Here is a 25,879-nt window from a genome sequence, read left to right on the forward strand (position 1 = left end):
TTAAATAGAACAATTTCGTTTTTATTAATATTTTGAATTAGCTTTCCTTTTTATATTTTCAGCTTTCTTTTGAATTTTATGTTAATCTTTAGTCATTTGTATTATTATTAATTATAATAAATAATTTGATTACAGTTATTTTTATTTCAGTTTTAGTTTTTATTTCCAGTTTGTTTTGTGTTATTTTTTATTTATTTACAAGTATTACTATTTAATTTTTATTAATGTTTTAAATGAGCTTTTTCTCACGATTTTTTCAGCTTTCTTTTTAATTTTAGGTTAATATTTAGTAATTTTATGTGCTTTTGTAATTTGTATAAATTAAGTATTATTATAACTATATAGAGTTATTTTTATTTCATTTTTAGATTTTATTTCCATTTTGTTGTGTTTTTTTGGCCATTTTTATTAGTTTTTATTTATTTATTTTACAAATATTACTATTTAGTTATTACTACTAGAGTGAATTAGCTTTTCTTTTCATACTATCAACTTTCTTTTTAATTTCAGCTTAATCTTTGGTAATTTTGTTATAAGCTTTTGTAATTTGCATTACTGTTTAATTATTATTAACTATCATTATAACTATTTCAATTAAATTAAATGTTTTTTTTCTAGTTCAGTGCTTATTTCAGTTCAACATGTCTAAAGTGTGTTTCATTTTTCATCTAACATATTAAATGTATTTTATTTACTTCAGTTAACAAAAAGTTGTTAATAGTTTCACTTTTAGTTCACGATAATAACCCTGGTACCTATGTACGCCATATCTGTTTCAATTGTCATATAGTGGGAGTGTATATTTGTCAATCTGTTAAATCAAACACAGACAAGGCTGATCTCTGTTCTTTTGTCTGTATGTCAATCCATCTGAGATGTTTTGTTAACAGCACAAACTTGAAATTGGAGCTTTAAAAAAACACTAGCCCTGCCAAACATGAAATTATCAGCGTTTTCAGTAGTGCTAATTTAATTCTCAAATGTTTTAATGACAGATTATTTACCTGTGTGTGTGTGTATGAACAAGCCTCGGCCTGCTAGTGAAACTGATCTCGTACTTGTCAGCAGACACAGTTCAGTTCCAACAGAAGCTCAACTTGGCAGCACGTCAGTCTAACCGAAGCTAATGAAACTGACATTGTAAACACTTCACCTTCGGCTCCTGCGTTTCTGGAAGGACCCTTGAATTTAAACATTCAGAGATTGAAACCTTATTTTCTTTTCCTCTCTCCTCTTCTCTTTGCAGATGTTCTCCGCTCTTCACTTTGATTGACAGTTTGTGGCCTCCTCTGGTTGATCCAAAATCTCATGACGATCTTCCGCAGTCTCCCAACGTAGGTCTTCAGATCACATCATAAATCACAGCCCGTTTACTTCACATTTATCTCACATACCTCTTGCTTCTGGAAGATTCCTCCTGGATAGCAGCGGCCCAACGTCAAAACAACCACGGCGCTGCATTCTTAACCAAAGCACATATAAATAAACCTTCAGAGCTTAAAAATACAAAATTACTCATTAGCGTGGTTGCGAAGACAAACATTACTGCAGTTTCTCGTACTAGGAGTTTAAACAAACCCCTGACGCCGAATATTAAACTTTTCCGTGCGACTCGTCCCATACCAAACAAGAATAATTGCGCAAATCAAGCGCAGTCTTCAATTTTTCATCATAAAATCTGGATGTTTTGTAGATAATGTACTGGTCAGGACTGATAAGTAATGCCTAGGGCCAGACGGAATCTGCGGACTTTTTTGGCAATTTCTGCGCAGAATTTTTGGAAAAATCTGTGGAATTCTGCGGAATGGTTTTAAGAGTATAGGAGAGCACAGAAAGCTGAAAAAATTACAAATAACTTTTATTTCAGGTTGACAATACAAATCATATTGGAACAACTGGTTTGTTAAACAAAGCTAGGTCTCTTTTATACTAAATCCACTAAAAGGTGCAGGAAACATTTCTTTTTGAATTGTACACCAATCATCACCTAAACATTTGCATATCATCAAAGACTATAGAAACTCTGATATCATTCAATAATAAATAAATAGCATGCACTAATAAATAATAAATATTAATGAATAAGTTACTTATAACAACAATGATATATAAATAAAAGTGTTGTAGCAATCAATTAAACACTTAAATAAATGCAGTACACTAGAAAACTACATTCAGTAATAATTTAGTAAGTAAATTATTACTTAATAATTAATTATTACTAATTTAGTAGTAGAAATAGTAATGCAAAAATTGAGAAATTATTTGAAATTCCTAAAAAAGTGATATTTCGTATTATTATTTTCAGAAGTACATTCTACCACACGATATAGCAATATATTTCTGTCATAACTTCTGTCATAAAGTTAAAAGAAACTTTTATTTTGGCGGATTGTACTGAAGAGCTTTGAGTTTGCGTGTGTATCTGACGATAGTTTTTTTTAGGGGAAATGGAGAAATCCTGATGCAGTGACTCTCAAGAGATGAAGTTCATGTACTCTTTATAGTGAGAGGGGCGAGCGTCATGCGTACTTGAGTGTGTACTAGTAGTTGACACTGAGGCGCACATTCACAGAGACGCGCAGAACACGGAGATGTCAGAATAAAGTTGTTGTTTTTTTTGCTTTAGAGACAATTGTGACTTTATCGTGAGTTGATACTTTGTTGGCGATTGATTTTTTTTCTCCATCTCTGCACCGCTATTTTACGGCATTTGAAAAATACACTTCATATACCACCCAGCACAATTACGTTCTCATTTAGCGTGTGATAGAAAAAACTTTTCATACCTTTACAACACAGTAAGTAATCATCACTTTAAATAAAACTAAGCAACAGAACTTTGCTTTCGATTCTTGTGGCGAGCAGATTTGAGATGTTCCAGTGCCGTCTGTCACCTCAGGTAATCGACGGAGTGCTGACAGGATTTACAGAACATCATCCCCCCATCCTCACAAAGTCATTACGGAATTAATTTGCTCTGTCCCGGCCGTAATTTTGGCAGACAGATGACGTTTTTTTTTAACTCTTCAGCAGTTAGTTTGATTTTGGACATTTTAAATGTGTTATTGATCGTACACTAAACTCTCACATACGCCATGTCAAACAGCGCAACTTCAAACGCGCACGTGCGTTGTATACAGTTACTCTCTAACTGGCGGGCGCTACAATCTGCGGAAATCTGCGGAGTATTCTGCGGAAATCTGCGGCCGCGGATTCCGTGCGGGCCTGGTAATGCCATTTATCTTTTATTAGTCCTGAAACTATTTCTTTTCTACCTAAAAGCAGTTTTAAAGGAACCATTTACTTCTGTTTTAGTGTCATTTTATATTTTGAAATACATTTCTTTTGAAATTCACTGTTAGTGAAGTTTGTTTGCAGCAAAAAACTGTTGTATATTTAATCAACAGAGCGGGTCAAGTAATGTAATTTTTTTTCTTTTTAAATTGAACAATTTAGTTTTAATTCATATTTTGAATTAGCTTTTCTTTTTAATTTTAGCTTAATCTTCAGTAATTTTATGTGCTTTATTTTTTTAATTATTAATACAATTATTATTCATTATAATTATAAATGTTTTGATTACAGTTATTTTTATTTCAGTTTTAGTGTTTATTTCCTGTTTGTTTTGTGTTTTTGCCATTTCTTTAATTAATTGTATTTACAAATATTACTATTCATTTTTATTAATGTTTTAAATTAGCTTTCTCTTTATATTTTTAGCTTTCTTTTTAATTTTAGGTTTAGTCATTTTGTTATGTGCTTTTGTAATTTGTATTAATTTTTTAATTATTATTATTATAACTATTTAGATAAATTTTATTTTTATTTCAGTTTCAGCAAAAAACTGTTGTGTATTTAATCAACAGAGCGGGTCAAGTAATGTAAATGTATGCAAATGTAGGCAGTCGTATGTTGATGACATTTAAGGCGGCTTCTGAATGAGTGTTTTTTTTTTTAAAGATGACCGGGAAGGGAACTTTACTTTGGGTGACAGAGGTACAGTGAGGAAAACAATAATTTGATCCCCTGCTGATTTTGTGCATTGCCCACTGACAAAGAAATGATCAGCATATCATTTTCATGGTAGGTTTTTAACAGTGAGAGACAGAATAACAACAAAAAAATCCTGAAAAACACATTTCAAAAAAGTTATAAATTGATTTGCATTTTAATGAGTGAAATAAGTATTTGATTTCCTGTCAATCAGCAACATTTCTGGCACCCAGGTGTCTTTTATACAGGTAATGAGCTAAGATTAGAAGCACTCTCTCACTCTCTTAAAGGGTGTGCTCCTAATCTCAGCTTGTTACCTGTATAAAAGACACCTTTCCACAGAAGCGGTGAATCGGTCAAGTTCCAAACTCTCCACCATGGCCAAGACCAAAGAGCTGTCCAAGGATGTCAGGGACAAGATTGTAGACCTAAACAAGGCTTGAATGGGCTACAAGACCATCACCAAGCATATTGGTGAGGAGGTGACAACAGTTCACAAATGAAAGAAACACGAACTTAATCGTTCTGGGGCTCCATGCAAGATCTCACCTCGTGGAGTTTCAATGATCATGAGAACGGTGAGGAATCAGCCCAGATCTTGTCAATGATCTCAAGGCAGCTGGGACCATAGTCACCAAGAAAACAATTGGTAACACACTACGCCGTGAAGGACTGAAATCCTGCAACGCTTGCAAGGTCCCCCTGCTCAAGAATGCACATATACAGGCCCGTCTGAAGTTTGCCAATGAACATCTGAATGATTCAGAGGAGAACTGGGTGAAAGTGTTGTGGTCCGATGAGACCAATATCAAGCTCTTTGGCATCAACTCAACTCGCCATGTTTGGAAGAGGGGAAATGCTGCCTATGACCCCAAGAACACCATCCCCACCGTCAAACATGGAGGTGAAAACATTATGCTTTGGGGGTGTTTTTCTCCAGTGGGGACAGGACAACTGCACCCAATTAAGGAGACGAATAATGGGGCCATGTACCATCAGGGCCAGGGCATTGAAGCCAGCCTGGGCATTGAAAATGGGTCATGGATGGGTAAGAAGCACATTAAGGTCCTGGAGTGGCCTAGCCAGTCTCCAGACCTTAATCCCATAGAAAAGCTGTGGAGGGAGCTGAAGGTTCAAGTTGCCAAACGTCAGCCTCGAAACCTTAATGACTTGGAGAGGATCTGCAAAGAGAAGTGGGATAAAATCCCTCCTGAGATGTGTGCAAACCTGGTGGCCAACTACAAGAAACGTCTGACCTCTGTGATTGCCAACAAGAGTTTTGCCACCAACCACTAAGTCATGTTTTGCAAAGGGGCCAAATACTTAGTTCACTCATTAAAATGCAAATCAATTTATAACTTAACTGTTCAAATAAACCTATCATTAAAATTATAGACTGATCTTTTTTTGTCAGTGGGCAAATGTACAAAATCAGCAGGGGATCAAATAATTTTTTTCCTCATTGTAAATAATATTCATTTATTTCTATCAAATGACCACTCTGAACTATTAAACAATATAGTTGATTTTTATAGTTGATCAGGGCAATCTGCTTTCCAGGATCGAGTCCCAGCGCCCAGTTTCTGCTATAGGCTGAGCGTCCTGCAGGGTAACATGGTACCGTTATCAGGACAGACTGAATCTTCATTGTACCGACCACCTGTACTTAAGACGCTAAAAGAGATCCTTCAGGTACAACACTCAAAATGAAGTCCAAACAGACTGACAGAAGCCTCTTTTACCATATATATATATGCATGCTCAGGACTAAAATATTTAAAAATGAATAAATAAAATAATGAGTGTGTGAGTGAAGTTATTATATAATTTGATACCATTTTGAAGATTATTATTTTTAATGTTAATGTCAGTGTTAGTAATTTGGTTAATAACGTTAATAACGAATTGGTTGAAAGTAGTGGAACAGTGTTGTTTTAGTATTATTTATATACTTTTAAAGTTATTATATTGAATGAGCTTCAGACTTTATATTTTCAGTTTACTTTCATTTTAGTTTGTTTTAGTAATTGTGTTATGTGTTTGTCAGTTTTAATAGTTATTTTATTATGTATTTATTATATTTATTTTGTATTATTTATGTTTATTTATTTCAGTTGTCCAAGTAATATTTTCAAATTTTAAGTGTATGTTTTTTTTATCTAATATTTATATTTTGTTTTATTTTTGCTTTTTTCAATTAATTAAAAATTTTGTTAATTTACTGAAAATGAATTGTTTGAAAGGCGTGAAACAGTGTAGTTTTAGTATTATTTATATGCTTTAATAATTTTTTCCTTTGAATGAGCTTCAGACTTTGTTTTCAGTTTTAATTTTAGTTTAGGTATTAGTCATTTTGTTACGTGCTTTTGTCATTTGTAGTAGTCTATTTGTTATATTTATTTTGTATTATTTATTATTTTATTATATATAATTTAATAAATATTTATTATTTAGATATGTGACCCTGGACCACAAAACCAGTCTTAAGTCGCTGGGGTATATTTGTAGCAATAGCCAAAAATACATTGTATGGGTCAAAATTATAGATTTTTCTTTTATGCCAAAAATCATTAGGAAATTAAGTAAAGATCATGTTCCATGAAGATTTTTTGTAAAATTCATACTATAAATATATGAAAATGTAATTTTTGGTTAGTAATATGCATTGTTAAGAACTTAATTTGGACAACTTTAAAGGTGATTTTCTCAGTATTTTGATTTTTTTGCACCCTCAGATTCCAGATTTTCAAATAGATGTATCTCGGCCAAATATTGTCCTATCCTAACAAACCATACATCAATAGGAAGCTTATTTATTGAGCTTTCATGTGATGTATACATCTCAGTTTTGTAAAATTTAACCTTATGACTGGTTTTGTGGTGCAGGGTCACATATGTAATATTTATTTTTATTTCACTTTCAGTATTTCAGCCTATTTATCGAAGTAATTTTCCAAAGTAATGTTTCCAAATTTTAAGTGTTTTTTTTAAGTATATATTTTTCATCTAATATTTATATTTAGTTTTATTTCAGTTAATGAAAATGCTATTTAATAGTTTCAGTTTTAGTTAACAATATCAACACTGATGTGCAAACCATTAAATCATTTAATTTTAATGTAAAATTTTTCTTTGTATTTTAGGAGGAATCTTTAAGGTGTCGTTGCAGCTTTCGGGCCACTGTGGTTTATAAACAATTACTGGTAGGGTTATGTTTTCTTAAGCAATTTTTAACACCAAATGCATAAATCATATCATTTTTCACCATAGCTATATCTTTGTGGGTCACCTTGGCACGCCTGGTTTAAGGAGTGTGAGAAATAGTCCTCAGCTTTGGCTTTAGATTGTCTTCTTAAGAACCCACCGTAGCAGTTTTCCCAGCACATTTGCCAAGTCTTCATCCCTCAGGGTTGCTTCCAAACTGTACACCTTTGGAAAAGCTTTTGGGAAGCTTTATGCTCTGTTTGACGCAAGCTTACCGTAAGTGACATCATCCATTGACAATCTGTTTGACTGATCTAGAAAACCCTCAGACTTTGGACTTTGATAACCTGGGATTTATTTGTAGGAGGTTAAGGGTCACGCACACACGCTGGTGTGGATAGTAGATCAACGTATTTAGTTTTGTTTTGATTTGCGCTGTTTGTTTTGCTATTGACATTGCACATCTGCGTAGGTGTATGAAAGAACAGCTTGTCTGGGAAACTGGCCCTAAAGCATTTTTCCTGCGATAATGACAGATTTATGTCTTTATTAATGAGGCAAAACAATTGAAGTTTTATTTAGCCTAGTGTATTCAGGACACTGTTTGATAAACACCAATATTTTCCCCAAATTTGCTCATACGTGAATGTTGAAATAATGCAGTAAAGCCAAGTGTCCAATTCATTGATTAAAAGAAATAATATAATATATATAACAAGATGAAAAAAAGTTTGTGAAGACAAACTTTAGGTTGGCTCAAGAAAGCCTAGCTTGAAAGTTTAAAGCAGCTGTAAAAGCCTTTGAACTTTATATAGATAGATTAGGTGATTAGCATGTTGTTAACATGATTGGAATGTAGTTAACATGATTCTAACATTTTTCTAGCATGTTTAGTAAGTTTCTAGCATGATTAGCAAGTTGCTAGCATGTTTCTAACATTATTAACAAGTTTCTAACATGTTTCTATCATGGTAAGTTGCTAGCATGTTTCCAACATGATTAGCAAGTTGTTAGCATGTTTCAGCATGTTTCTAGCATGATTAGCAAGTTGCTCGCATGTTTTTAGGCTGACTAACTAGTTGCTAGCACATTTCTAACATGTTTCTAGCATGATTAGCAAGTTACTAGTATGTCATTAACATGTTTGTAACATGATTAGCAAGTTATTAGCATGACTGACAAGTTACTAGCATGTTTCTAGCATGATTTGCAAGTTATTAGCATTACATTAGCATGACTGACAAGTTACTAGCATGTTTCTAGCATGATTAGCAAGTTATTAGCATGACATTAGCATGACTGACAAGTTACTAGCATGTTTCTAGCATGATTAGCAAGTTATTAGCATGGCTGACAAGTTTCTAACATGATTAGCAAGTTATTAGCATGACATTAGCATGACTGACAAGTTACTAACATGTTTCTAGCATGATTTGCAAGTTATTAGCATGACATTAGCATGACTGACAAGTTACTAACATGTTTCTAGCATGATTTGCAAGTTATTAGCATGACATTAGCATGACTGACAAGTTACTAGCATGTGTCTATCATGATCTGCAAGTTATTAGCATGACTGACAAGTTTCTAGCATGTTTCTAGCATGATTTGCAAGTTATTAGCATGACTGACAAGTTACTAGCATGTTTGTAGCATGATTTGCAAGTTATTAGCATGACTGACAAGTTACTAACATGTTTCTAGCATGATTGGCAAGTTATTTCTAACATGATTTGCAAGTTATTAGCATGACTGACAAGTTACTAACATGTTTCTAGCATGATTTGCAAGTTATTAGCATGACATTAGCATGACTGACAAGTTACTAACATGTTTCTAGCATGATTAGCAAGTTATTAGCATGACTGACAAGTTTCTAGCATGTTTCTAGCATGATTAGCAAGTTATTAGCATGACTGACAAGTTTCTAGCATGTTTCTAGCATGATTTGCAAGTTATTAGCATGACTGACAAGTTACTAGCATGTTTCTAGCATGATTAGCAAGTTATTAGCATGACTGACAAGTTACTAGCATGTTTCTAGCATGATTAGCAAGTTATTAGCATGACTGACAAGTTTCTAACATGATTAGCAAGTTGCTAGATTAATACTTAAGTTTTTACACAAGTTTGCACAGTATTTATGTCCACATATTTAAAAAGAGAAAATGTGCATTATTCATTAAAAGGTTTAATATTAATTTTAAAGTGAGTTGATAGAACTTTATTTAATCAAATTCACTAAATGCTATATGCATCTTGGTCTTGCAGAGCTCAAATGCAGACGAGAGGGAGCTGCTGTTGTTTGTGACGGATGCCAGTCTCCAAATGGAGCCAAGCACAGAGGGGAACACCAGAACCATAGCCGTGTGTCTGAGCCCGTCCTGTCTGATCCAGAGCTCAGTCACACAGGCCCTGGATGCTCCGCAGACAAAACCTGTCCTGATGTTCAGAGACGCTGTGAAAGAGAATGGTATTTCACCTGTTAAACATACATGAACATATCACCTGTCTGAATGTAATGTTTCATGCACAGCTTTTTTATACTGACACCATGCATTTCAAATGACTTGCAAATTACTGGTACGGCCATAATGGTAGTAATTCTAAAGTATTAGAGAGAGCGCATTATGTAATCTGCAATTAAAACAAGAAAACATTGATTTTTAGGTTATTATAGTTAACTAAAACTGAAACAAATTAAACCATAAAAACTGTTACTTGAAATTAAAATATAAATACATTTAAATTTGTTTAAATTTAAATTCATCTAGTTGCTAAGGAAACATTTCTTATTTTAATTTGGTTTATCTTGATGTTGTAAACCTGAAATAAAAATGAATACTTTTTTTGTTATAAAATTTGTATTCATTTTTATTTTAGTTTTAGAACCGAAAAAACGAAAGGTTTTAGTTATAACTTTTCCTAAAATGAAAATAAAAGCAGAAAATATATTTATAAAAACTAAAACTAATAGTAGTATCTCAGTAATACTAAATAACAATGTTTATAAGGTAATATATAGCATCTCATTACTGTAGTGTGAATATAATATGTGACCCTGGACCACAAAACCAGTCATAAGGTTAAATTTTACAAAACTGAGATATATACATCATATGAAAGCTCAATAAATAAACTTTCTATTGATGTATGGTTTGTTAGGATAGGACAATATTTGGCCGAGATACATCTATTTGAAAATCTGGAATCTGAGGGTACAAAAAAATCAAAATACTGAGAAAATCACCTTTAAACTTGTCCAAATTAAGTTCTTAGCAATGCATATTACTAATAAAAAGTTATATTTTGATAGGTTTACAGTAGGAAATTTACAAAAAATCTTAATGGAACATGATCTTTACTTAATTTCCTAATGATTTTTGACATAAAAGAAAAATCAATAATTTTGACCCATACAATGTATTTTTGGCTATTGCTACAAACATACCCCAGCGACTTAAGACTGGTTTTGTGGTCCAGGGTCACATATTATTAAGTATGTTACAATAAGTCGGCGCCGTTAGCCTTGTGGGCTGCGCGCCGACATACAGCACTGTTGCACTCCGGGCGTCCCGTGTTCGAATACCGACTCGAGGACTTTTCCCGACCCCTCCCCCTATCTCTTCCTGTCAATTCTGATCTGTCCTATCAAAATAAAGGCAAAAACGGCAAAAATAAATCTTTAAAAAAAAAAAATATGTTACAATAAATAATTATATGTAATATAATATATTAATTAATTACACATTTTTTTCAAATGTGATTAATCCCACCAACATTAAAGTTTTTAAATATAATTTTATATTTACATTCAATCATAAAATTAATGTAGAAATGCAATTAAAACAGAGATTTTTAGGCTATTATAGTTAACTAAAATTGAAACAAATTCAAGCATTAAAAATGTATACTTAAAATTTAAATATATTTAAAATTATTTGAATTTAAATTCATCTAGTTGCTAAGGGAACATGTCTTATTTTAATTTAGTTTAGCTTGATGTACTAAAACTGAAATAAAAATCAATACAAACTTTATTTGTTATAAAGTATTCATTTTTATTTCAGTTTTAGAACAAAAAAACCCCAAAACGTTTTAGTTATAACTTTAACGAAAATGAACATAAAAGCAGAAAATATAAAAATACATATAGATTCATTATTTTTTAGTGGTGGGCATAGATTATTTTTTTTAATCTAGATTAATCTCACTGTAATCTTGGAATTAATCTAGATTAATCTAGCTTGGCTAATTTGAATTCTGCCGAAGGCATTCAGAATATGTGTGCTACCCAAATAATGACTAAAAGTAAGTCTTTGGGAACGGGTTTCTCAAGCCAGGTGGCGCATTAGACCAGGGGCTCATCTTCTGTTTCCAAAATGCATCACAAACTGCTTGACAATTGCATTTACAACACAATTAACTATACAAACTAGTGTAACCAACTATTCCTACACTGTATGTACAGTCGTGGCCAAAAGTTTTGAGAATTACATAAATATTGGAAATTGGAAAAGTTGCTGCTTAAGTTTTTATAATAGCAATTTGCATATACTCCAGAATGTTATGAAGAGTAATCAGATGAATTGCATAGTCCTTCTTTGCCATGAAAATTTACTTAATCCCGAAAAAAAACTTTCCACTGCATTTCATTGCTGTCATTAAAGGACCTGCTGAGATCATTTCAGTAATCGTCTTGTTAACTCAGGTAAGAATGTTGACGAGCACAAGGCTGAAGATCATTATGTCAGGCTGATTGGGTTAGAATGGCAGACTTGACATGTTAAAAGGAGGGTGATGCTTGAAATCATTGTTCTTCCATTGTTAACCATGGTGACCTGCAAAGAAACTCGTGCAGCCATCATTGCGTTGCGTAAAAATGGCTTCACAGGCAAGGATATTGTGGCTACTAAGATTGCACCTAAATCAACAATTTATAGGATCATCAAGAACTTCAAGGAAAGAGGTTCAATTCTTGTTAAGAAGGTTTCAGGGCGTCCAAGAAAGTCCAGCAAGCGCCAGGATCGTCTCCTAAAGAGGATTCAGCTGCGGGATCGGAGTGCCACCAGTGCAGAGCTTGCTCAGGAATGGCAGCAGGCAGGTGTGAGCGCATCTGGACACACAGTGAGGCCAAGACTTTTGGAAGATGGCCTGGTGTCAAGAAGGGCAGCAAAGAAGCCACTTCTCTCCAAAAAAAACATCAGGGACAGATTGATCTTCTGCAAAAAGTATGGCGAATGGACTGCTGAGGACTGGGGCAAAGTCATATTCTCCGATGAAGCCTCTTTCCGATTGTTTGGGGCATCTGGAAAAAGGCTTGTCCGGAGAAGAAAAGGTGAGCGCTACCATCAGTCCTGTGTCATGCCAACAGTAAAGCATCCTGAGGCCATTCATGTGTGGGGTTGCTTCTCATCCAAGGGAGTGGGCTCACTCACAATTTTGCCCAAAAACACAGCCATGAATAAAGAATGGTACCAAAACCCTCCAACAGCAACTTCTTCCAACAATCCAACAACAGTTTGGTGAAGAACAATGCATTTTCCAGCACGATGGAGCACCGTGCCATAAGGCAAAAGTGATAACTAAGTGGCTCGGGGACCAAAACGTTGACATTTTGGGTCCATGGCCTGGAAACTCCCCAGATCTTAATCCCATTGAGAACTTGTGGTCAATCCTCAAGAGGCGGGTGGACAAACAAAAACCCACTAATTCTGACAAACTCCAAGAAGTGATTATGAAAGAATGGGTTGCTATCAGTCAGGATTTGGCCCAGAAGTTGATTGAGAGCATGCCCAGTCGAATTGGTCCTGAAAAAGAAGGGCCAACACTGCAAATACTGACTCTTTGCATAAATGTCATGTAATTGTCGATAAAAGCCTTTGAAACGAATGAAGTGCTTGTAATTATATTTCAGTACATCACAGAAACAACTGAAACAAAGATCTAAAAGCAGTTTAGCAGCAAACTTTGTGAAAACTAATATTTGTGTCATTCTCAAAACTACACAGACGCGCACGGGCATGGATATCTGCGTGCATAGTTAAACTGCGTTGCTTTTAGAAGCGTCAATTCAATTGTTGCATATAGTTTAATGTCTTTATTTTGGGATTATCAAAGTAAATTATAACTCACACACGTGCCCAAGTAAAAACGGTCTAGCAACGCACCTGCCCTGAAGCAAACCCGGCGGCTTCATAGCTGCATCCATGTTAGCACGTCTCGTTTGATGTAGTAATTTCACAGTAGGCATACACACAGGTTCGAAAACTCGTTCTCGCCCCCTACAGTGCAATTCGGCTAGGTGTACATCCGCACTAAAATATCAAGGTGAAAGTCATCATAGCTTGCGTAGTATAGACCCAGCTCCCAACCCAACTTTGAGAATAGATTAACGGCCATATTTTTTTTATCGCCCGATAAGAGTCTCACGTTAACGCAGCACGTTAACGTCGATAATGGCCCACCACTAATATATTTATAAAAACTAGTAGTAATAGTAGTATCTCAGTAATACTAAATAACAATGTTTATAAGGTATTATATAGCATCTCATTTCTGTTGTGTGAATATTATTATTATTAAGCATGTTACAATAAATAATAATATATTTTAGATAATATGTATAATATAATATATATTAATTAATCACACATTTTAAATAATTAATTAATTTAAAAAGAAAATTGTAATTTGTGCTTAATTGTAAATAATGCCACAAAATGTTCCTAAATAGGTTTCACTTTTATTCTTTCTTTTTACCTTTTGTTTTTAAAATATGATCTGGACACGTTTTGATGAGATGCAGCCACAAATGCTTTATAATGCATAAATTCTGTTTTTTAAGGAAAATTCAGCACTACTGAATGGAAGCCATTCAAGCTGAAAGTCTCTGTGGTTGCATCTTCATGTCTGAACTATTTTGAGATTTAGAGGTTTCCTACATTAATCTTCGTGTTGTTATTTCTCAGAGCCGTGACTGTAGAACATTCCGTGACATTAAGCTACTGCTCCTTTTCCTAAACCAGCTCAGATATTCTGTGGGGAACAGACAGTGATTCAAGTGGAACCAGAGGACCCATCCTTCTCCATACCACGGCCCATAATACTAGACCACCTTGATCCAGAAACCCTCCCGTACACTCTTTGCTCTGTCACAGGTTGGTACATTCCCTCCACAACCTCCACTGTTTTTGAGTTGGTACGATCCAGCCTGACAAAACGAGATCTCAGGGGGGTACAGCATGTTTGGCCTTTTAAACGAAACCAGTTGTTTGTTGGCTCAGGCTTTGTTCTTGATGCTTTGTTAGGGACCTTCTTGTGGTTTGTTATTTGCTTTTCCTCCTTTAAGATCTTTCTCCCACATGTTGAAGTTGTCTTTCTGCCTGGGTTTGAGATATAAAAGTCACATTTTATTACAAAGTGTTCTGTTCATTCTCTTATTCTATTATTTTAACTCATGCAAAGTGATGCCATCCCTCTGTATTGTTTCATTCTTGCAATCATCCTCAAATATTGACCATGTTCTTAGCATTAATGGTCTTTGAGAGTTATTTCATTGCTTTTTCAAATGTCGTCAGCAATACCACATGTCTAATAATGTATCGTTCAGAAAATGGAAAACAGCATTGTGTGGAACGTCTTGTTTGCGACTTGTTTTTTTGACAGAGAGCAGTTCAGTTAGACATACAAAGACCATCTGACATGGGAATCGATTAACCACATGCCTCATATAGGGGTCGGTTTATCTGCCGTAATATTAATAGAATAGCTTAGCAGTGGTGGTTTGCGACTGGCTATATAGAAAAATAGCAGCAAATTGTGCAGCGTTAGTAATCAGAATTTCTATTTCTCTAAAAATATTGAGAAAATAAGTAGATAATTAATTATGATGAATTATTTTAGTAATTATTTTAATAATTAATAATAAGTAAATATTTTTTAAAGTAAATATTGAATAAATACATAATAAATTAAAATGTAAATATTTAAAATAAACAACAATAAAATATATAAATAAATAAATACATTTAATTTAATTAAAACAGTGTAATAAAGAATTTAATAAATAATAAAAAACATTTCTTCAAAATGCTCTCATTAAATTATATATTTTTATATTTTTTGATAGTTTGATACTTCTTAATTATATTTATTATTATTATTTATTTATTATATTTATTATATTATTAATGATAATTTAATGATTAAAATAATCAAAATAATGATTTATAATAAATTATATTAGTAATTATTTTAATAATTACTAGTAATAAGTAAATATTTTTAAAAAGTGAATATAAAAAAATATGAAATTGTGAATATAAAAAAATATGAAATTGAATTTTAGTAAAAGAATATAATCTATATATGTGTGTGTGTATATATGTGTGTATATATTATGTATATATATATATATATATATATATATGTACATAATATAATATTATAATATTGCATTTTGATATAATTTTTTCTGTAATACAATGAGATGTAAATAATGATGTAAATAATTATAATAAATTATATTAGCAATTATTATAATAATTACTAGTAATAAGTAAATGTAAATAATATATAATAAAATAAAAAATAGTAATAATAAATAAATAATGAACAATGCATTGAATTTTAGTAAGACAATGTCATAAATACAATTCATTAATAATAGTAATAATAATAATAATAATAATAATAATAATTTAATATATGTAATAAATATTTTATATAATAATTCTCATTACTGTAATTGGAAAATAATTAGATTAATTATAATAAATAATATTAGTAATTATTACATTAGTAAATATTTTTTAACAATTAAATATTTAAATAAATAATAAACAATAAATATAATTTTAGTAAAACAATGTAATAAACAATACATTACAATAATAATCATTTAATAAATTCAATAAATAATAAATCAAATTTCACAATTAATTACAAATTACATCATTTTTACATGATTAATTAAATCATTGAAATAATTTACAAGTCTGCATTGCATATTTGTCATGAAAACAATGTCACAAAATCTTAATGGTCTTAAAAAATGCATTATTTTCTTTATCAGAAATATATATATATTTATATTTATTTTTTTTTATTTTTTTTTTATTCACTTTTTTATTTTTTAATTTGTCCATGAAATATGACCTGCACATGTTTTCATGAGATTCAGCCATGAATGCTTTATAATGTATTACAGATTCTCTCTTTTAAGGAAACTTTCAAAACTATTGAATGAAAGTTACTCAAGCTGAAATCCCCATGGACGACCCAGGACATGAAGCGATAAATATAGATGCGCCTAAGTCATGTTCTGTTTTGATTTTGTCATCCACACATTATGTTTAGATTCTTCCACGTTCAGCGAGGATAGAAATGTGATATTTGACACTCCATGTTAGACTTTGAATCTCCATGGCCGTTTCACCCTGAAGATAAGGCAAATCATCTGACTCAAAAGTGTAACAAGCAAAAATTATCTTTTGCAGTGGTCAGCAACTTCAGCTTCTGGCTGCGTGCCGAAGGATCCTCCGGAGAGCAGAGGTTCATGCAGGGGTTTTATCACTCTGCCTGCTGTGTATTATGTAACACAGATGTGTGTTTGTGTGCTGCGTTACTGCTTTTACGATGTCATTTGTCAGAGAATGTCCGTGCAAAGCCTAAATTTTAAGTTCTCAGTAGAAGTCTAAACAAACAAAGTCATAGGTTATGTGTTGATCATTTATTTGTGTAGAAGATTTGATAATTCATTTCACAGTAGTAGGTCAAATTCATAAGCACTAAACTGAAACTAATTATCAAAGACAACAAAATTAATCTGAAAAATAAATCTAGGGTTCTATATGAAGAACCTTAAACATTTATGGAACTCTTGATTCTACAAAAGATTCCAAAAATGTTTACTTTTAAAAACTGTTACCTTTTGGAAACTTTATTTTTAAGAGTGTAACTGTTAAAAGTTACTTAGTTACTAGGGCTGAGTAAACAATATTGATTCTCATTTTTATGAAACAATATCTATTCTTAAATCCCAAGACAGCACACCTCCCATCCAATAAAGTGCAATAAGATTTGTTGCTTTTGATATGAAAGTCTCAGATTTCAAATTCAGTTTTGAATGGCAATTTTTGTGACAGCCAGAAACTAATTGAAGAAGAAATGCAATATATAATTATAACTTTATTATTGTAAGAACTTGAAAATTGAGCGTAATCATTCGTAAACAACAATTAGTTTTAACCTGCAATATTATAGTAATATAGTACCAGCTGACGATTTTTTTTCCCTTGAGAAAACTTTGCATTGCTGTATCTGATATGTGGGTCTATACAGAATTGCTCCAAGTTCATAATTGGAAATGTCTTAACAGAGGGAGAAAACAAAACAAAAACAATGTTGTGACATTAATGCTTTGGTATCGACAACATTACTTACAGAATTTTAACCTGCAAACTAAAACACTACTAAAACATAATAAAATACTAAAAACTGCATACCTTAACTTTACTCAAATGTAGTTTATTTCCCCCAAATATGAGGATTGTGTGTTCCCTTTTTGTCACTACCGAAACAATGATGACATGTTTCGATCGTGACTGTTTCGGTAGTGACAATTTTAAGGGACAACACCCGAAAAAACAAAGATGTTGCTACCAAAATTTCACCAAATGGTTTCGGTAGTGACCGTTTTACATAATTTTGAATCTAGCTCAAAGGTGCTTATCAGCACATGGTTAGCTAGCACAGTTCTGAACAGTGGTAAACATATATCAACTGTTACAGATAAACTGCCAAAAAAAAGTGTTTAATTATAGAAGAAAAATGTGTTTGGTAAAGACTTTCGAACGCATTTACTTTAAAATTGTATGTAGCTACAGTTGAGGTCAGAAGTTTACATCCCCATTGCAGATTCTGCAAAATGTTAATTATTTGACAAAAATAAGAGGGATCATACAAAATGCATGTTATTGTTTATTTAGTACTGACCTGAATAAGATATTTCACATAAAAGATGTTTACATATAGTCCACAAGAGAAAATAATAGTTGAATTTATAAAAAAAAAGACCCTGTTCAAAAGTTTACATACACTTGATTCTTAATTACCTGAATGATCCACAGCTGTGTTTTTGTTTAGTGATAGTTGTTCATGAATCCCTTGTTTGTCCTGAACAGTTAAACTGCCTGCTGTTCTTCTGAAAAATTCTTCAGGTCCCACAAATTCTTTTTTCTTTTTTTTTTTAATGATTTTTAAGTATTTGAATCTTTGCCAACAATGACTGTATGATTTTCAAACTGAGGACAACTGAGGGACTCATATACAACTATTACAGAAGGTTCAAAACACTCACTGATGCTCCAGAAGGAAAAAACGATACATTAAGTGCCAGGGTGAAAACTTTTGAACAGAATTGAGATGTGTACAAACAAGGGACTCATGAACAAATATCACTAAACAAAAAAAAAAAAAAAAACACAGCTGTGGATCATTCATAATCATAACAACACAGTATTAAGAATTAAGAGGATGTAAACTTTTGAACAGGGTCATTTTCTCTTGTGGACTATATGTAAACATCTTTTATGTAAACAATAACATTTTGTATGATCCCTCTTATTTTGGTAAAATAATTAACATTTTGCAGAATCTGAAAGGGGGATGTAAACTTTTGACCTCAACTGTAGGAGACGGGGAAACAGGAGTATTCCCTGATCATAAACGTTGAAATTAGTCTCAGCCAATTATTAAATAATAAATAAATATTTTTAACTTTACTTTTTAAAAGAATCGAAAAGATGGGGAAAAAATACAAAAATTCTTTCAATATAATTTTCATTAGTGGAAATTTAGGGTTTTTGGTTCGGAACAGCCACCTCCAAAGTAGCCACTAAATGATGATTTTATATATATTAAGCTTACTGCTATTTTAAATATTATTGTGGGTTTTAATAGATAATAAAATGATCTTCTACCATCTAAGATTTGAATACTTAAATGCTTTTTTAGTTTTTTTTTTGTTTGTTTTTTTGGTTGTGGGACAGCACTTTGCACCAATTCTGTAGAATGGTCCATATGTCCAAAGTAATCGATACTGAATCAGAAAGTTGTGTCAAAACCCAGCCCTATTAGTTACTAATACAATGCTTTTTTAACCTTTGATCAACAAGCAAACTGATTTTAGTCATTTGTGCCAATAAAATGATTTCAATTCTGGGTAATTTGCTTATGTTAATGTGCAGGTGTGGTTGCAGCAGTGGATGAAAGCACAGCATTCTCCTGGCCCACCTGCAGCCACTGCGAGAGCTGCCGTTTAGAGACTCGAGAACAACAGTAAGTCCAAAGTCCCTCTAGACCAGTTCTAAGTCCAAATCGGTGAACTTTAAAGACCAAAAACAATCGACCTTCAGCATCTGGGCTGATAGATTAACGTCAGTTCTAGAGAACTAATGCCTACACACATTATTAAAGCAGTGTCACAGCTGTGATTTCCAACTTGCGTCATATTGTAAAATGAGGTGTTTATTGAGTCCCAAATGCTTGCTTTATTAAGAAGCAATTCAGAAGATTGAGTTTTCCCAAAGTGCATTATAGGGGACATGTTTGTGGCATTTTATTTTGTTCCCAAAGCCACAAAAACAAACTTGAAGAAAATGTTCCTCACCCTTAGGCAATTCAAGATCTTCAGGGGAACAGATTTGGAAAACCTTAGCATTACATCACTTGCTCACTAATGGATCCTCTGGAGTGAATGGGTGCCGTCAAAATGAGAGTCCGAACAGCTGATAAAAAACATCACAACAACCCACACCATCAATTCCATCAATTAACATCTTGTGAAGTGAAAACCTGCATGTTTTATAAGAAACAAATCCATCATTAAGACAGTAAAAAAAGTCATCTCATCTGAATGAAGAGAAACCATCCAAAACAGTTTAAAACAAATATGTGGGTGGATTTTGACGTGAGAGACAATAGGAAATTAACTTTTTCACTGGAGGATGCGTTATTATGGATTATCGACTCATATTTTAGATGAAAACGATGGTTCAAAGTTGCAAAATGTCTTATGATGGATTTGTTTATTACAAAAATGCAGCTTTTTGCATTACAAGATATTAATTGATGGACTGGAGTGGTGTGGCTTACTTGTGGATTATTGTGATGTTTTTATCAGCTGTTTAGACTCTCATTCTGACGGCACTCATTCACTGCAGTGGATCCAAATTGTCAGATTATGGAAGTAAAATGCTGTTGCTTGTCAAGTAGGTGGCCTTAACTACTATGTACTTGTATTTAAATTAATAATTTGGTACAATGTACTTATTGTGTTGTGTACAAACATGTTTTTACATGTCCCTGTCCCTAACCGTACCCATTTCCCACCTTAATAGAAGCAAAAGTGTTTTGCAACACTGTACATTAAGTACATCAAGTACATTGTACTTTTTTTTTTATGTACAGTCAAGCCGGAAATTATTCATACCACTGGCAAATTCTGACTTAAAGTTACTTTTACTCAACCAGCAAGGTTTTTTTTGACCAGAAATGATACAGGCTTCTCCCAAAAGATAATAAAACGATGTACAAGAGGCATCATTGTGGAAAAAAATATTTCTCAGCTTTTATTTACATTTGAACAAAAAGTGGCTTGTGCAAAATTATTCATACCCTTTGCAAACTGTCACAGTCTATGGGAAAATCCAAAGTTCTATACCATTCCAAATAGTCCAAGCTGTTCTAAAGCATCCTAATTACCCTAATTCATTGGGAACAGCTGTTTTAATCAACTCAACAGGTGAAAAACAGAAGCTCTCTGCTGTTGGTTTGTGGACAGTCATGGCTAAGACAAAGGAGCTCACTGAGGACCTGCGGCTGTGCATTGTGGCTCCTCACAAGCCAGGAAAGGGCAATAAGACCATATCTAAATGTTTTGAAGCTCCAGTGGCTTGGCCTTTGCAAATGCTCATCTGGACAAAGAAGAAGACTTCTGGTCTTCTGTTTTATGGTGAGATGAAACAAAAATTTAATTGTTTGGCCATAATGATGTAGCCTTCATTTGGCGTAAAAAAGGAGAAGCCTTCAACCCTAAGAACACCATCCCCACTGTCAAACATGGTGGTGGGAACCTAATGTTTTGTGGGTGTTTTTTAGCCGGTGGACCAGGGAACCTAATCACAGTAAACGGCACCATGAAAAATGAGCAATACATCAAAAATCTCAACAACAACATCAGGCAGTCTGCAGAGAAACTTGGCCTTGACCCAAAACACACAGCAAAAGTGGTGAAGAAATGGTTAGCAGACAAAAACATTAACGTTTTGCAGTGGCCAAGCCAGAGTCCTGACTTAAATCCAGTTGAGAATCTGTGGAGGGAGCTAAAGATGAATGGGCAAAAATAGCAGTGGAGACATGCAAAAAGCTGGTCAGCGATTATAGGAAGCGTTTGATTGCTGTAATAGCCAATAAAGGCTTTTCTATTGATTACTGAGAAGGGTATGAATAATTTTGGACATGCCAATTTTGTTCAAACGTAAATAAAAGATGACTAATAATTTTTTCCACAATGATGCCTCTTGTACATCGTCTTATTATCTTCTGGGAGATGTCTGTGTCATTTCTAATAAAAAAAAAAAAAAAAATGCTGGTTGAATAAAAGTAACTTTAAGTCAGAATTTGCCAGGGGTATGAATAATTTCGGGCTTGACTGTAAGTACATAATAGTTAAGGCCACCTAATATAAAGTATGACCCATTCCTGTAACTCAACAGTAGATCATGGCAGTAGCAACATCAAGGTTATGGGTTTAATTCCCTATGATTGCATAAAAAAAATCTAATGCAAGTCCTATGAATAAAAGTGTCTGCCAAACAGACTGTACAGAAAAATGTAGCTGTCCTGAAATACTAAATGCATGTTCGCAAGGTTGTTGACCCATATGGGTTCCGAGTTAATGCGTAAGATGCCTCCATTACATTGTGTTTAATCACAACCCACCGCATGTCCAAATTGTTTTCACATTCCAGTGTAAGAGTAAAGCTGATGTGATGAATCATGGTGCCTTTAAGCCCTCAAACTGAAAAAAGACTCAACAAACATTTGAAAAACACCAATAAAAGTTGCATGTGTGTTGCTGTGCTGGTTTCTAGGAAAGGATTCCTCTGTTTAGCATGTGGAGCTGCGATGGATGAACCCAGCACTAAGATGCAGCTGGAGGTGTTTCTGAGCTGCTCCTCACTGAGCCACTGTATCGTCAAAATCAAGGTGAGATGATTTCAGATGCTGTATGTGGAAAATGATCAATTCCATGGTGGAGAAAAAAAAAAAAAAAAATATATATATATATATATATATATATAACAAATGAAACAAATTAAATGAAACAAATTAATTAATCAGCATATATTTAAATATATGATATGATATGATAATATTTTCATTGTCTATTTTTTTTAAGAAATAGCATAAATTAAATGCAGCACAACATGATATTTCACGTAAATATATATTTTCCAGCCTGATATATGACGTAGACCTCTTCAGAACAGGTTTTGTGAGATTCCTCTAATTCTGCTTTCTTGAAGACGAACTCAAAGACATCTGTATCTTTATCACATATGACGTTAAAATGATGATCAAAAACACTCGAGAAAGTAAAGCTTGCATGATTTTATCACTCACGCAAAAACCAAAATGTTTTTCATCTAGTGTTTATCTCCATGCAGTTTTGTTTCCTGGAAATGTCAGCGAAAGAGGAGGGTCGCACATTATGGAACAGATATAACAAGATATCTCTCATACGATATCAGAAATGACTTGAATAAACTTATCTTATAAAGTTTGTGACAGTTTTGGACCACTGAGTAACTGATGCATGAAAGGGAAAGTTTATATCTTTATATTTGAACTTATTTCTCATAATCCTAAGTGTAAATTAATTAAAACCCGTTACATACTAAGCCATTTTCATAATGCATTTAGTTAAAGCAACTATCACCATGTAGAAGAACCCTGCAACATTATTTTTTCTAACTCTGTCAAGCGAAAATGTCTCAAGATGCTTGATTAGACGAGGTCAGACAGGGTTGATTTCCTCAGGCTTTTAGAGTCTAAATGATTTCCAGGGTTGACTGTGAGTTAACAGAAAATATTCATGTTTCATACAGCTTTTTTCATATCCCTGCCACATCGTATGAATCAGATTATGAAATTAATGCATTCGTGTGTTTCAGCTGCAGCAAAAGACCATTAAATCTCTTTTAAACTCAACAAGGTGTACCGAGGTAAGATTCTGCACTAGTAGTGTTTAGGTGTTAGTCATTTATAACTATTTCAGTTATTAATTGACTTTTTTTTTTTTTTTGTCTGATCTGTTTGTTTGACAGGGTTACAGTGTGGAAAATGTTCTTGGGTCGGAGATCGGTCCTCTCAGTGCATTCGTCCACGTTGTCAACAGAAGTCACACAGTTTGGATGGGTTTGGAAGAGTTTGATCTGTGCTAACAAGCACATGCATCTATTATTATTGTTGTTTAAAAAAAAAAATTAGTCAACACTAGTCTTGCCTTATTTCTCAATACATGTAAATAAGTTAAGAAAAGAAGCTTTAAGAAGTCACCTGAACAATATTACATTTTGAATGCTTGATGTTAAAACTATTTATATAAACAGAACCACTAAATGTTTAATAGTATGAAAGATGCTCCAGTATCAGCTGATAAAAGACTTTTTTGTGTTGTCAATCAGATGTCTGCTAAGACAAAAGTTGCTTCTAGCCACATTATGGTGGTATTTAAGTTACATTATTTGTAAAAAAAGCTCTGAACTACTTTAATATTGGTTTATTGCTCTCTATGACAGCTGAATACGTGTATTGACAATGAATAAATTTTTTTATGCCACCTGATAACTGATTGTAAGTCTTTTTAATATAGATCAACCAATATTATAATAGATTATATGCCTGTCTAATAATGCAAATTTTAATTTATGTAATTGAATTCACTATAACATTAAAACCTAATATACTCTATTAATGTTTGTGACCTGGACCACAAAACCATTAGTAAGTAGAACAGGTATATTTGCAGCAATAGCCAAAAATCATTAGGATATTAAGTAAAGATCATGTTCAGTGAAGATATTTAGTAAATTTCCTACCATAAATATATCAAAACTTAATTTTTGATTAGTAATATGCATTGCTAAGAACTTGATTTAGACAACTTTGAAGGTGATTTTCTCAATATTTAGATTTTTTTACACCCTCAGATTCCAGATTTTCAAATAGTTGTATTTCAGCCAAATATTGTCCTATTCTAACAAACCAAATCAATAGAAAGCTTGTTTTTCAGCTTTCAGCTGATGTATAAATCTCAATTTAAAAAAACTGACACTTATTACGGGTTCTGGGACACATTTATATTATGTTTAATAATTGTTATTAATAGATTCTAAATTGTTTTGCAATCTAAGTGTTCACATTTATGATTTTAGGGTCTGCCTAACTGTAAACTAGGATCAAATGTTTCACTTTTTCACTTGACAGTAACTGACTGTATCATATAAGGTTATTTATAGATAATATGTGCAGTCAGTACATAAAATATGTTGCTTCACTTGTGAGTAACTGTTTTTAGTTGTTGAAAAGTTTCTCACAGTCCTCAAGTACTTAAACTAAACACCTTTGTGGTAGTTGTAGCTTTTATTTACCAACTTTTAACTAAAATTAAACAGCAGCTTCGAAATTTACTTTTGAGGTTTGGCTTAATCTGAAATTTGGAAATGTGTCTCTCTAGTGTTTACCACAAACCGTATTTTACTCATAAATCCAAATTTGCTATTACTTACAACCCATATGTGACCCTGGACCACGAAACCTGTCTTAAGTAGCACGGGCATATTTGTAGAAATAGCTAAAAATACATTGTATGGGTCCAAATTATCGATGTTTCTTTATGCCAAAAATCATTAGGATATTAAGTAATATTTTCTAAGTTTCCTACCATAAATATATCAAAACTTATTTTTGATTAGTAATATGCATTGCTAAGAACTTCATTTGGACAACTTTAAAGGCGTTTTTCCTCAATATTTAGATTTTTTTGCACCCTCAGATTTCAGATTTTCAAATAGTTGTATCTCGGCCAAATATTGTCCTATTCTAACAAACCAAATCAATAGAAAGCTTGTTTTTAAGCTTTCAGCTGATGTATAAATCTCAATTAAAAAAAAAACTGACACTTGTTATGGGTCCAGGGTCCAGGGGACACATTTATATTATGTTTAATATATAAATTATATTAATTTAATTTATTCTAAATTGTTTTGCAATCTAACTGGTCACATGAATTCAGGGTCTGTCTAACTGTAAACTAGGATAAAATGCTACACTTTTTTCACTTGACATTAAGTGACAGTATCATATAAGATTATTTATAGATCATTTGTGCAGTCAATACATGAACTATGCTACTTCACTTGTGAATAATGTTGTTTTTGTTGCTGAAAAGTTGCTCCCAGTCTCCAAGCACTTAAACTAAACACCTTTGTGGTAGCTCTAGCCTTTATTTACCTTTTTTAACTAAAAATAAACAGCAGCTACGAAATGTACTTTTGAGGTTTGGCTTCATCTGAAATTTGGAAATGTGTCTCTCTAGTGTTTACCACAA

The 25,879-nt window shown here is 32.9% G+C and overlaps 1 protein-coding gene across 1 annotated transcript in view; it reads left to right on the forward strand.

Annotated features, from left to right (window-relative positions):
- Window positions 1–24,104, forward strand: part of spidr (scaffold protein involved in DNA repair) — an 80,795-nt gene extending 56,691 nt beyond the window's left edge. Inside the window, exons 8-16 of the mRNA XM_073830881.1 lie at window positions 1,247–1,334; window positions 5,557–5,688; window positions 7,140–7,199; window positions 9,472–9,673; window positions 14,229–14,360; window positions 19,452–19,542; window positions 22,359–22,473; window positions 23,442–23,492; window positions 23,595–24,104. Coding sequence (XP_073686982.1) covers window positions 1,247–1,334; window positions 5,557–5,688; window positions 7,140–7,199; window positions 9,472–9,673; window positions 14,229–14,360; window positions 19,452–19,542; window positions 22,359–22,473; window positions 23,442–23,492; window positions 23,595–23,711 — 988 coding nt within the window. The 3' untranslated portion in view covers window positions 23,712–24,104. The remainder of the gene's footprint in view (window positions 1–1,246; window positions 1,335–5,556; window positions 5,689–7,139; window positions 7,200–9,471; window positions 9,674–14,228; window positions 14,361–19,451; window positions 19,543–22,358; window positions 22,474–23,441; window positions 23,493–23,594) is intronic.
- Window positions 24,105–25,879: the final 1,775 nt, after the last annotated feature.

The sequence above is a fragment of the Garra rufa genome, chromosome 24 (genome assembly GCF_049309525.1).
Source record: "Garra rufa chromosome 24, GarRuf1.0, whole genome shotgun sequence".
NCBI lineage: Eukaryota > Metazoa > Chordata > Actinopteri > Cypriniformes > Cyprinidae > Garra > Garra rufa.